The following is a 12,315-nucleotide window of genomic DNA, read 5'->3' as shown; positions in this document are numbered from 1 at the left end:
AACTTACTGTTCCCAAAACCTGCACCACTCGCAGGGTCTGCCTGAGGGGGGCGAATGGGTAGAGTGTGGGGTGGAGATACATCGAGGAATGAATACAATGCCACACGCTAAACTATCCATATGCTTCATCCCCCAAACAGTATACCAAAGTGGTCCTGGTTAGACGGGGGGGGGATTCATGCAAAAGGGTTGAAAGTGACTGGGATTTGGGCTTCAAGGGAAATTAAAATTTTTCCCGTAAACCCCATAACTCACGGATATTCGCTGTAATCACCAGGCAGGATGATGGCGGCCATTTGGATCCCATCCTTCTTACGGCCTTCACTATACACCCGAACAGGCAAAGACGACATGGCTTCCATGCCTCACACCAGCCCGGAATGCCACACAACAGCTTTGGTCTAGATTCGGAGTAACACACGAGGATGCAGCAGCATCACACAATCACACAGCACAGAAGGGAGGCCATGCGGAGCATCATGCCTGTGCCGGCTCTTGAAAGATTCTCTCCAATTAGTCCCACTCCCCCCTGCTCTTTCCCCACAGCCCTGCAAATTTTTCCTCTTCAAGTACTGATCCAAATCCCTTTTGAAAGTTACCACTGAATCTGCTTCCACCGCCCTTTCAGTCAGTGCATTTCAAATCATAACTCGCTGCGTAAAATAAATTCTCATCATCTCCCCTCTGGTTCTTTTGCCAATTATCTTAAATCTGTGTTCTCTGGTTACCGATCCACCTGTCAGTGGAAACATTACTTATCAAAACACCTCATGATTTTGAATACCTCTATTAAATCTCCCCTTACCCAGCTCTGCTCTACAAAGTGTTGACCAAAGTCTCAGAAATCCCTGCTCTCCCTCAAACAACATCCGAATGAGGCACCAAAAGTGTCAAGATCGGGCCTTGGCTTAGCGTCTCATCCGCAGGACAGCGCCTCCGCCAGTGCTGCACTCCCTTAGCGCTGCACCAGAGTCAGCCTAGGTCACGTGCTCCAGGGTTCATACCCCTTGACCTTTGACCCCGAGGCGAGAGAGCTAAGCTCCCACTTGGTTTGTGTTCCGCTGCCTACGGAGTAAACACAGTCGATGACTTAATTGTGAAAAATCACACAAATAAAACCAAACATCCCACAGCTCAATGGTTAAGAAAATTCACAAACATTTTATAAATAGATAGGACAACAATCTTGTTTGGCTTTTGTTTCTCTCTCGCATGCTGACAACGGACCCAGCAACAAGAGAGACACCGACTGCCGCAGATGATGAGTGTTCAGGTGAAACACTCTACCCCGACCCTCCCCACCGAGTGAAGCTTCATCCTTTGGCGTCAGGAGGAGTTTTGCTTGCGGAAAGATCCGGGTTGACTCCGCGGTCTTTGGGAAGTGGGCTAAAGATTTGAGAATCTCGGAAAGGGCCCAAAGTCTGTTGGTTGGTTGGTTGGTTTTTGTAATCGGCAGCGAAGGCACGAGGGTTCATTTCTCGCTCGAATCGGCAGGGAGCGGCCGAACCTCCATCGCATCGCTCTCCCTCACTCCGACCCCCGCGGGGGGGGGGGAACACGGCCGCCCAGCACCCCTCACAGTTTGATCCCCTGCAGGTTCTGTCTCAGGTTCAGCACCACTTGTTCCTGCCTCGCCTTCTCCACTTTGAAAGCAGTTCTGTTGGCTTTTTTCTCCACTCTTCGCTCCTACGTGGGGACCAGAGAGAAAGCGATTGGAAGAGGCAAAACAGTTTTTCAAGGATATAAATAATAATCTAAACATTAGCGGAGAGAGTGGAGGAGCTGGAATTGTTCTCCTTAAAAGGGGGAGATTTAATAGAGGTGGTCAAAATTCTGAGGGGTTTTGATCGAGTAAATAAGGAGAAACTGTTTCCAGTGGCAGGAGGGTCGGTAACCAGAGGACACAGATTGAAGATAATTGGCAAAAGAACCAGAGGGGAGAAGAGGAGTGAGTTGTTGTGATCTGGAACGCGCTGCCCGAAAGGGCGGTGGGAGCAGATTCAATAGTAACTTACAAAAGGGAATTGGATAAATACTTGAAGGGGAAAAATTTGCAGGGCTCTGGGGAAAGAGCGAGGTGGGGGGGGAGTGGGACTAATTGGATTGGTCGTTCAAAGAGCCGGCACAGGCACGATGGGCCGAATCATTCTATAATTCTACTTACAGTGAAATACCCAAGGGAAAGTGGAGGGGAGCAGGAGGAGACATGGTCTGGGACCAGACATCAGCTCAGACAAGTGCTCTATTGAGGCCGCTGTTGTTATCAATGTCACTACTTTCACAACCAAGCTGCTTAATATGTTGTTTTATTAAGTATTTTTGCAATTATCCAACAGCACAGATTGTACAACATCCATAAAACATTTTTCATCCCTGCATTCAGAAATTCGAGGCATTAGACATTTGCAAAGTGAATTTCTTACAATTTAACAGGGCCTGTTGGACCCTGCGGTGTTATTGAATCAACATTGCTTGTTACAGCAAACTTCAGACAAACTGTCCCAAGTCATTCAATCTTTTATAATAAAAGGCGATTTTTCAACGGCCATCTTTATGTTGCACCTTATCGCCCTGTGACACTCCTTCCTGTGACCCTGCTCGCTGGGACACTGCCCTGTGACACACTCCTCGCCGTGACACTCCTCGCTGTGACTCTGCCCTGTGACACGCTCCTCGCTGTGACCCTGCCCTGTGACACACTCCTCGCTGTGACCCTGCCCTGTGACACACTCCTCGCCGTGAGACTGCCCTGTGACACACTCCTCGCTGTGACCCTGCCCTGTGACACACTTCTCGCTGTGACACTGCCCTGCGACACACTCCTCGCCGTGACACTGCCCTGTGACACACTCCTCGCCGTGAGACTGCCCTGTGACGCACTCCTCGCCGTGACACTGCCCTGTGACGCACTCCTCGCCGTGACACTGCCCTGTGACGCACTCCTCACTGTGACCCTGCCCGTGACACACTCCTCGCCGTGACACTGCCCTGTGGCACACTCCTCGCTGTGACTCTGCCCTGTGACACGCTCCTCGCTGTGACACTGCACTGTGACACACTCCTCGCTGTGACCCTGCCCTGTGACACACGACACACTCCTCACTGTGACCCTGCCCTGTGACACACTTCTCGCTGTGACACTGCCCTGCGACACACTCCTCGTCGTGACACTGCCCTGTGACACACTCTTCGCCGTGAGACTGCCCTGTGACGCACTCCTCGCCGTGACACTGCCCTGTGACGCACTCCTCGCCGTGACACTGCCCTGTGACGCACTCCTCACTGTGACCCTGCCCGTAACACACTCCTCGCCGTGACACTGCCCTGTGGCACACTCCTCGGCGTGACACTGCCCTGTGATACACCCCTCGCCGTGACACTGCCGTGACACACTCCTTGCTGTGACAATGACCTGTGACACGCTCCTCGCTGTGACCCTGCCCTGTGACACACGACACACTCCTCACTGTGACCCTGCCCTGTGACACACTTCTCGCTGTGACACTGCCCTGCGACACACTCCTCGCCGTGACACTGCCCTGTGACACACTCCTCGCCGTGAGACTGCCCTGTGACGCACTCCTCGCCGTGACACTGCCCTGTGACGCACTCCTCGCCGTGACACTGCCCTGTGACGCACTCCTCACTGTGACCCTGCCCGTGACACACTCCTCGCCGTGACACTGCCCTGTGGCACACTCCTCGCTGTGACTCTGCCCTGTGACACACTCCTCGCTGTGACACTGCACTGTGACACACGACACACTCCTCAGTGACCCTGCCCTGTGACACACTTCTCGCTGTGACACTGCCCTGCGACACACTCCTCGTCGTGACACTGCCCTGTGACACACTCCTCGCCGTGAGACTGCCCTGTGACGCACTCCTCGCCGTGACACTGCCCTGTGACGCACTCCTCGCCGTGACACTGCCCTGTGACGCACTCCTCACTGTGACCCTGCCCGTGACACACTCCTCGCCGTGACACTGCCCTGTGGCACACTCCTCGGCGTGACACTGCCCTGTGATACACCCCTCGCCGTGACACTGCCGTGACACACTCCTTGCTGTGACAATGACCTGTGACACGCTCCTCGCTGTGACACTGCCCTGTGACACACTCCTCGCTGTGACACTGCCGTGACACACTCCTCGCTGTGACACTGCCCTGTGATATACCCCTCGCCGTGACACTGCCCTGTGATACACTCCTCGCCGTGACACTGCCCTGTGATACACCCCTCGCCGTGACACTGCCCTGTGACACACGACACACTCCTCACTGTGACCCTGCCGTGACACACTTCTCGCTGTGACACTGCCGTGACACACTCCTCGCTGTGAGACTGCCCTGTGACACACTCCTCGCCGTGACACTGCCCTGTGACACACTCCTCGCTGTGACACTGCCCTGTGACACACTCCTCGTTGTGACACTGCCCTGTGACACACTCCTCACTGTGACCCTGCCCTGTGACACACTCCTCGCCGTGACACTGCCCTGTGACACACTCCTCAGTGACCCTGCCCTGTGACACACTCCTCGCCGTGACACTGCCCTGTGACACACTCCTCACTGTGACCATGCCCTGTGACTCACTCCTCGCCGTGACACTGCCCTGTGACGCACTCCTCGCCGTGACACTGCCCTGTGACACACTCCACACTCCGACCCTGCCCTGTGACACACTCCTCGCCGTGACACTGCCCTGTGACACACTCCTCGCTGTGACACTGCCCTGTGACACTGCCGTGACACACTCCTCGCTGTGACACTGCCCTGTGACACACTCCTCGCTGTGACCCTGCCCTGTGACACAATCCTCGCTGTGACACTGCCCTGTGACACACTCCTTGCTGTGACACTGCCGTGACAGTCCTCGCTGTGACACTGCCCTGTGACACAGTCCTCGCTGTGACACTGCCCTGTGACGCACTCCTCACTGTGACACTGCCGTGACACGCTCCTCGCTGTGACACTGCCCTGTGACACGCTCCTCGCTGTGAGCCTGCCCTGTGACACTCCTCGCTGTGACACTGCCGTGACACACTCCTCGCTGTGACCCTGCCGTGACACTCCTCACTGTGACCCTGACCTGCGACCCTGCCGTGACACGCTCCTCGCTATGACACTGCCCTGTGACACGCTCCTCACTGTGACCCTGCCCTGTGACACACTCCTCACTGTGACCCTGCCCTGTGACGCACTCCTCGCCGTGACACTGCCGTGACGCACTCCTCGCTGTGACACTGCCCTGTGACGCACTCCTCGCTGTGACACTGCCCTGTGACGCACTCCTCGCTGTGACACTGCCCTGTGACGCACTCCTCGCTGTGACACTGCCCTGTGACGCACTCCTCGCTGTGACACTGCCCTGTGACGCACTCCTCGCTGTGACACTGCCCTGTGACACACTCCTCGCTGTGACACTGCCCTGTGACACACTCCTCGCTGTGACACTGCCCTGTGACACACTCCTCGCTGTGACCCTGCCCTGTGACACAATCCTCGCTGTGACACTGCCCTGTGACACACTCCTTGCTGTGACACTGCCGTGACAGTCCTCGCTGTGACACTGCCCTGTGACACAGTCCTCGCTGTGACACTGCCCTGTGACGCACTCCTCACTGTGACACTGCCGTGACACGCTCCTCGCTGTGACACTGCCCTGTGACACGCTCCTCGCTGTGACCCTGCCCTGTGACACTCCTCGCTGTGACACTGCCGTGTGACACACTCCTCGCTGTGACACTGCCCTGTGACACACTCCTCGCTGTGACACTGCCCTGTGACACACTCCTCGCTGTGACCCTGCCCTGTGACACAATCCTCGCTGTGACACTGCCCTGTGACACACTCCTTGCTGTGACACTGCCGTGACAGTCCTCGCTGTGACACTGCCCTGTGACACAGTCCTCGCTGTGACACTGCCCTGTGACGCACTCCTCACTGTGACACTGCCGTGACACGCTCCTCGCTGTGACACTGCCCTGTGACACGCTCCTCGCTGTGACCCTGCCCTGTGACACTCCTCGCTGTGACACTGCCGTGACACACTCCTCGCTGTGACCCTGCCGTGACACACTCCTCACTGTGACCCTGACCTGCGACCCTGCCGTGACACGCTCCTCGCTATGACACTGCCCTGTGACACGCTCCTTGCTGTGACCCTGCCCTGTGACACACTCCTCACTGTGACCCTGCCCTGTGACGCACTCCTCGCTGTGACACTGCCCTGTGACACACTCCACACTCCGACCCTGCCCTGTGACACACTCCTCGCCGTGATACTGCTCTGTGACACACTCCTCACTGTGACCCTGCCCTGTGAAACACTCCTCGCCGTGACACTGCCCTGTGGCACACTCCTCGCCGTGACACTGCCCTGTGATACACCCCTCGCCGTGACACTGCCCTGTGACACACTCCTCGCTGTGACAATGACCTGCAACCCTGCCCTGTGACACACTCCTCGCTGTGACCCTGCCCTGTGACACACTCCTCGCTGTGACATTGCCGTGACACACTCCTCGCTGTGACACTGCCGTGACACTGCCCTGTGACACACTCCTCGCTGTGACACTGCCCTGTGACACTCCTCGCTGTGACCCTGCCCTGTGACACACTCCTCGCTGTGACACTGCCCTGTGACACACTTCTCGCTGTCACACCGCCCTGTGACACACTCCTCGCTGTGACACTGCCCTGTGACACTGCCCTGTGACACACTCCTCGCTGTGACACTGCCCTGTGACACACTCCTCGCTGTGACACTGCCCTGTGACACACTCCTCGCTGTGACCCTGCCGTGACACGCTCCTCGCGGGGACACTGCCCTGTGAAACACTCCTCGCTGTGACACTGCCCTGTGACACACTCCTCGCTGTGACACTGCCCTGTGACACACTCCTCGCTTTGACACTGCCGTGACACACTCCTCGCTGTGACACTGCCGTGACACACTCCTCGCTGTGACACTGCCGTGACACACTCCTCACTGTGACCCTGCCGTGACACACTCCTCGCCGTGACACTGCCCTGTGACACACTCCTCGCCGTGACACTGCCCTGTGACACACTCCTCACTGTGACCCTGCCCTGTGACGCACTCCTCGCCGTGACACTGCCCTGTGACGCACTCCTCGCTGTGACCCTGCCCTGTGACACACTCCGACCCTGCCCTGTGACACACTCCTCGCCGTGATACTGCCCTGTGACACACTCCTCACTGTGACCCTGCCCTGTGAAACACTCCTCGCCGTGACACTGCCCTGTGGCACACTCCTCGCCGTGACACTGCCCTGTCATACACCCCTCGCCGTGACACTGCCCTGTGACACACTCCTCGCTGTGACAATGACCTGTAACCCTGCCCTGTGACACACTCCTCGCTGTTGACACTGCCGTGACACACTCCTCGCTGTGACCCTGCCCTGTGACACACTCCTCGCTGTGACACTGCCGTGACACACTCCTCGCTGTGACACTGCCCTGTGACACACTCCTCGCTGTGACCCTGCCCTGTGACACACTCCTCGCTGTGACCCTGCCCTGTGACACACTCCTCGCTGTGACACCGCCCTGTGACACACTCCTCGCTGTGACACTGCCCTGTGACACACTCCTCGCCGTGACACTGCCCTGTGAAACACTCCTCGCCGTGACACTGCCCTGTGGCACACTCCTCGCCGTGACACTGCCCTGTGATGCACCCCTCGCCGTGACACTGCCCTGTGACACACTCCTCGCTGTGACAATGACCTGTAACCCTGCCCTGTGACACACTCCTCGCTGTGACACTGCCCTGTGACACACTCCTCGCTGTGACCCTGCCCTGTGACACACTCCTCGCTGTGACACTGCCGTGACACACTCCTCGCTGTGACACTGCCGTGACACTGCCCTGTGACACACTCCTCGCTGTGACACTGCCCTGTGACACACTCCTCGCTGTGACCCTGCCCTGTGACACACTCCTCGCTGTGACACTGCCCTGTGACACACTCCTCGCTGTGACACCGCCCTGTGACACACTCCTCGCTGTGACACCGCCCTGTGACACACTCCTCGCTGTGACACTGCCCTGTGACACACTCCTCGCTGTGACCCTGCCGTGACATGCTCCTCGCGGGGACACTGCCCTGTGACACACTCCTCGCTGTGACACTGCCCTGTGACACACTCCTCGCTGTGACACTGCCCTGTGACACACTCCTCGCTTGGACACTGCCGTGACACACTCCTCGCTGTGACCCTGCCCTGTGACACTCCTCGCTGTGACACTGCCGTGACACACTCCTCGCTGTGACACTGCCCTGTGACACACTCCTCGCTGTGACACTGCCCTGTGACACACTCCTCGCTGTGACACTGCCCTGTGACACACTCCTCGCTGTGACACTGCCCTGTGACACACTCCTCGCTGTGACACTGCCCTGTGACACACTCCTCGCTGTGACACTGCCCTGTGACACACTCCTCGCTGTGACACTGCCCTGTGACACACTCCTCGCTGTGACCCTGCCCTGTGACACAATCCTCGCTGTGACACTGCCCTGTGACACACTCCTTGCTGTGACACTGCCGTGACAGTCCTCGCTGTGACACTGCCGTGACAGTCCTCGCTGTGACACTGCCCTGTGACACAGTCCTCGCTGTGACACTGCCCTGTGACGCACTCCTCACTGTGACACTGCCGTGACACGCTCCTCGCTGTGACACTGCCCTGTGGCACGCTCCTCGCTGTGACCCTGCCCTGTGACACTCCTCGCTGTGACACTGCCGTGACACACTCCTCGCTGTGACCCTGCCGTGACACACTCCTCACTGTGACCCTGACCTGCGACCCTGCCGTGACACGCTCCTCGCTATGACACTGCCCTGTGACACGCTCCTCGCTGTGACCCTGCCCTGTGACACACTCCTCACTGTGACCCTGCCCTGTGACGCACTCCTCGCCGTGACACTGCCCTGTGACGCACTCCTCGCTGTGACACTGCCCTGTGACACACTCCACACTCCGACCCTGCCCTGTGACACACTCGCCGTGATACTGCCCTGTGACACACTCCTCACTGTGACCCTGCCCTGTGACACACTGCTCGCCGTGACACTGCCCTGTGGCACACTCCTCGCCGTGACACTGCCCTGTGATACACCCCTCGCCGTGACACTGCCGTGACACACTCCTCGCCGTGACAATGACCTGTAACCCTGCCCTGTGACACACTCCTCGCTGTGACACTGCCCTGTGACACACTCCTCGCTGTGACCCTGCCCTGTGACACACTCCTCGCTGTGACACTGCCGTGACACACTCCTCGCTGCGACACTGCCGTGACACACTCCTCGCTGTGACACTGCCCTGTGACACACTCCTCGCTGTGACACTGCCCTGTGACACACTCCTCGCTGTGACACTGCCGTGACACACTCCTCGCTGTGACACTGCCCTGTGACACACTCCTCGCTCTGACCCTGCCGTGACACACTCCTCAGTGACCCTGACCTGCGACCCTGCCGTGACACGCTCCTCGCTATGACACTGCCCTGTGACACGCTCCTCGCTGTGACCCTGCCCTGTGACACGCTCCTCGCTGTGACCCTGCCCTGTGACACACTCCTCGCTGTGACCCTGCCGTGACACACTCCTCGCTGTGACCCTGCCGTGACACACTCCTCGCTGTGACCCTGCCCTGTGACACACTCCTCGCTGTGACCCTGCCGTGACACGCTTCTCGCTGTGACACTGCCCTGTGACACGCTCCTCGCTGTGACACTGCCCTGTGACACACTCCTCGCTGTGACACTGCCGTGACACAATCCTCGCTGTGACACTGCCCTGTGACACACTCCTCGCTGTGACACTGCCGACACACTCCTCGCTGTGACACTGCCCTGTGACACACTCCTCGCTGTGACACTGCCCTGTGACACACTCCTCGCTGTGACACTGCCCTGTGACACACTCCTCGCTGTGACACTGCCGTGACATACTCCTCGCTTTGACACTGCCCTGTGACACACTCCTCGCTTTGACACTGCCGTGACACACTCCTCGCTGTGACCCTGCCCTGTGACACACTCCTCGCTGTGACTCTGCCCTGTGACACACTCCTCCCTGTGACACTGCACTGTGACGCACTCCTCGCTGTGACTCTGCCTTGTGACACACAGCTCGCTGTGACTCTGCCCTGTGACACACTCCTCGCTGTGACCCTGCCGTGACACACGACACACTCCTCATTGTGACCCTGCCGTGACACACTTCTCGCTGTGACACTGCCGTGACACACTCCTCGCCGTGACACTGCCGTGACACACTCCTCGCCGTGAGACTGCCCTGTGACACACTCCTCGCCGTGACACTGCCCTGTGACACACTCCTCGCCGTGACACTGCCCTGTGTCGCACTCCTCGCTGTGACACTGCCCTGTGACACACTCCACACTCCGACCCTGCCCTGTGACACACTCCTCGCCGTGACACTGCCCTGTGACACACCCGCCGTGACACTGCCCTGTGACATACTCCTCGCTCTGACAATGACCTGTAACCCTGCCCTGTGACACACTCCTCGCTGTGACACTGCCCTGTGACACACTCCTCGCTGTGACTCTGCCCTGTGACACACTCCTCGCTGTGACACTGCCGTGACACACTCCTCGCTGTGACACTGCCCTGTGACACACTCCTCGCCGTGACACTGCCCTGTGACACACTCCTCGCCGTGACACTGCCCTGTGTCGCACTCCTCGCTGTGACACTGCCCTGTGACACACTCCACACTCCGACCCTGCCCTGTGACACACTCCTCGCCGTGACACTGCCCTGTGACACACCCGCCGTGACACTGCCCTGTGACATACTCCTCGCTCTGACAATGACCTGTAACCCTGCCCTGTGACACACTCCTCGCTGTGACACTGCCCTGTGACACACTCCTCGCTGTGACTCTGCCCTGTGACACACTCCTCGCTGTGACACTGCCGTGACACACTCCTCGCTGTGACACTGCCCTGTGACACACTCCTCGCTGTGACACTGCCGTGACACACTCCTCGCTGCGACACTGCCCTGTGACGCACTCCTCGCTGTGACACTGCCCTGTGACGCACTCCTCGCTGTGACACTGCCGTGACGCACTCCTCGCTGTGACACTGCCCTGTGACGCACTCCTCGCTGTGACACTGCCCTGTGACGCGCTCCTCGCTGTGACACTGCCCTGTGACGCGCTCCTCGCTGTGACACTGCCCTGTGACGCGCTCCTCGCTGTGACACTGCCCTGTGACACACTCCTCGCTGTGACCCTGCCCTGTGACACAATCCTCGCTGTGACACTGCCCTGTGACACACTCCTTGCTGTGACACTGCCGTGACAGTCCTCGCTGTGACACTGCCGTGACAGTCCTCGCTGTGACACTGCCCTGTGACACAGTCCTCGCTGTGACACTGCCCTGTGACGCACTCCTCACTGTGACACTGCCGTGACACGCTCCTCGCTGTGACACTGCCCTGTGGCACGCTCCTCGCTGTGACCCTGCCCTGTGACACTCCTCGCTGTGACACTGCCGTGACACACTCCTCGCTGTGACCCTGCCGTGACACACTCCTCACTGTGACCCTGACCTGCGACCCTGCCGTGACACGCTCCTCGCTATGACACTGCCCTGTGACACGCTCCTCGCTGTGACCCTGCCCTGTGACACACTCCTCACTGTGACCCTGCCCTGTGACGCACTCCTCGCCGTGACACTGCCCTGTGACGCACTCCTCGCTGTGACACTGCCCTGTGACACACTCCACACTCCGACCCTGCCCTGTGACACACTCGCCGTGATACTGCCCTGTGACACACTCCTCACTGTGACCCTGCCCTGTGACACACTGCTCGCCGTGACACTGCCCTGTGGCACACTCCTCGCCGTGACACTGCCCTGTGATACACCCCTCGCCGTGACACTGCCGTGACACACTCCTCGCCGTGACAATGACCTGTAACCCTGCCCTGTGACACACTCCTCGCTGTGACACTGCCCTGTGACACACTCCTCGCTGTGACCCTGCCCTGTGACACACTCCTCGCTGTGACACTGCCGTGACACACTCCTCGCTGCGACACTGCCGTGACACACTCCTCGCTGTGACACTGCCCTGTGACACACTCCTCGCTGTGACACTGCCCTGTGACACACTCCTCGCTGTGACACTGCCGTGACACACTCCTCGCTGTGACACTGCCCTGTGACACACTCCTCGCTCTGACCCTGCCGTGACACACTCCTCAGTGACCCTGACCTGCGACCCTGCCGTGA

At 58.9% G+C, this 12,315-nt stretch overlaps 1 protein-coding gene across 1 annotated transcript in view; it reads right to left on the bottom strand.

The window, feature by feature from the left end:
- Window positions 1–1,136: 1,136 nt before the first annotated feature.
- The window catches only part of ltv1 (LTV1 ribosome biogenesis factor), a 77,427-nt gene continuing 66,248 nt past the window's right edge, over window positions 1,137–12,315 (bottom strand). Inside the window, 1 exon segment of the mRNA XM_085979213.1 lies at window positions 1,137–1,686. Coding sequence (XP_085835339.1) covers window positions 1,576–1,686 — 111 coding nt within the window. The 3' untranslated portion in view covers window positions 1,137–1,575.

The sequence above is a fragment of the Somniosus microcephalus genome, chromosome 3 (assembly GCF_052327205.1).
Source record: "Somniosus microcephalus isolate GS21.2 chromosome 3, FLI_Smic_1.0, whole genome shotgun sequence".
Lineage (NCBI taxonomy): Eukaryota > Metazoa > Chordata > Chondrichthyes > Squaliformes > Somniosidae > Somniosus > Somniosus microcephalus.
Note: the sequence above shows the minus strand (reverse complement) of the source record. Positions and strands in the feature narration are given on the sequence as shown.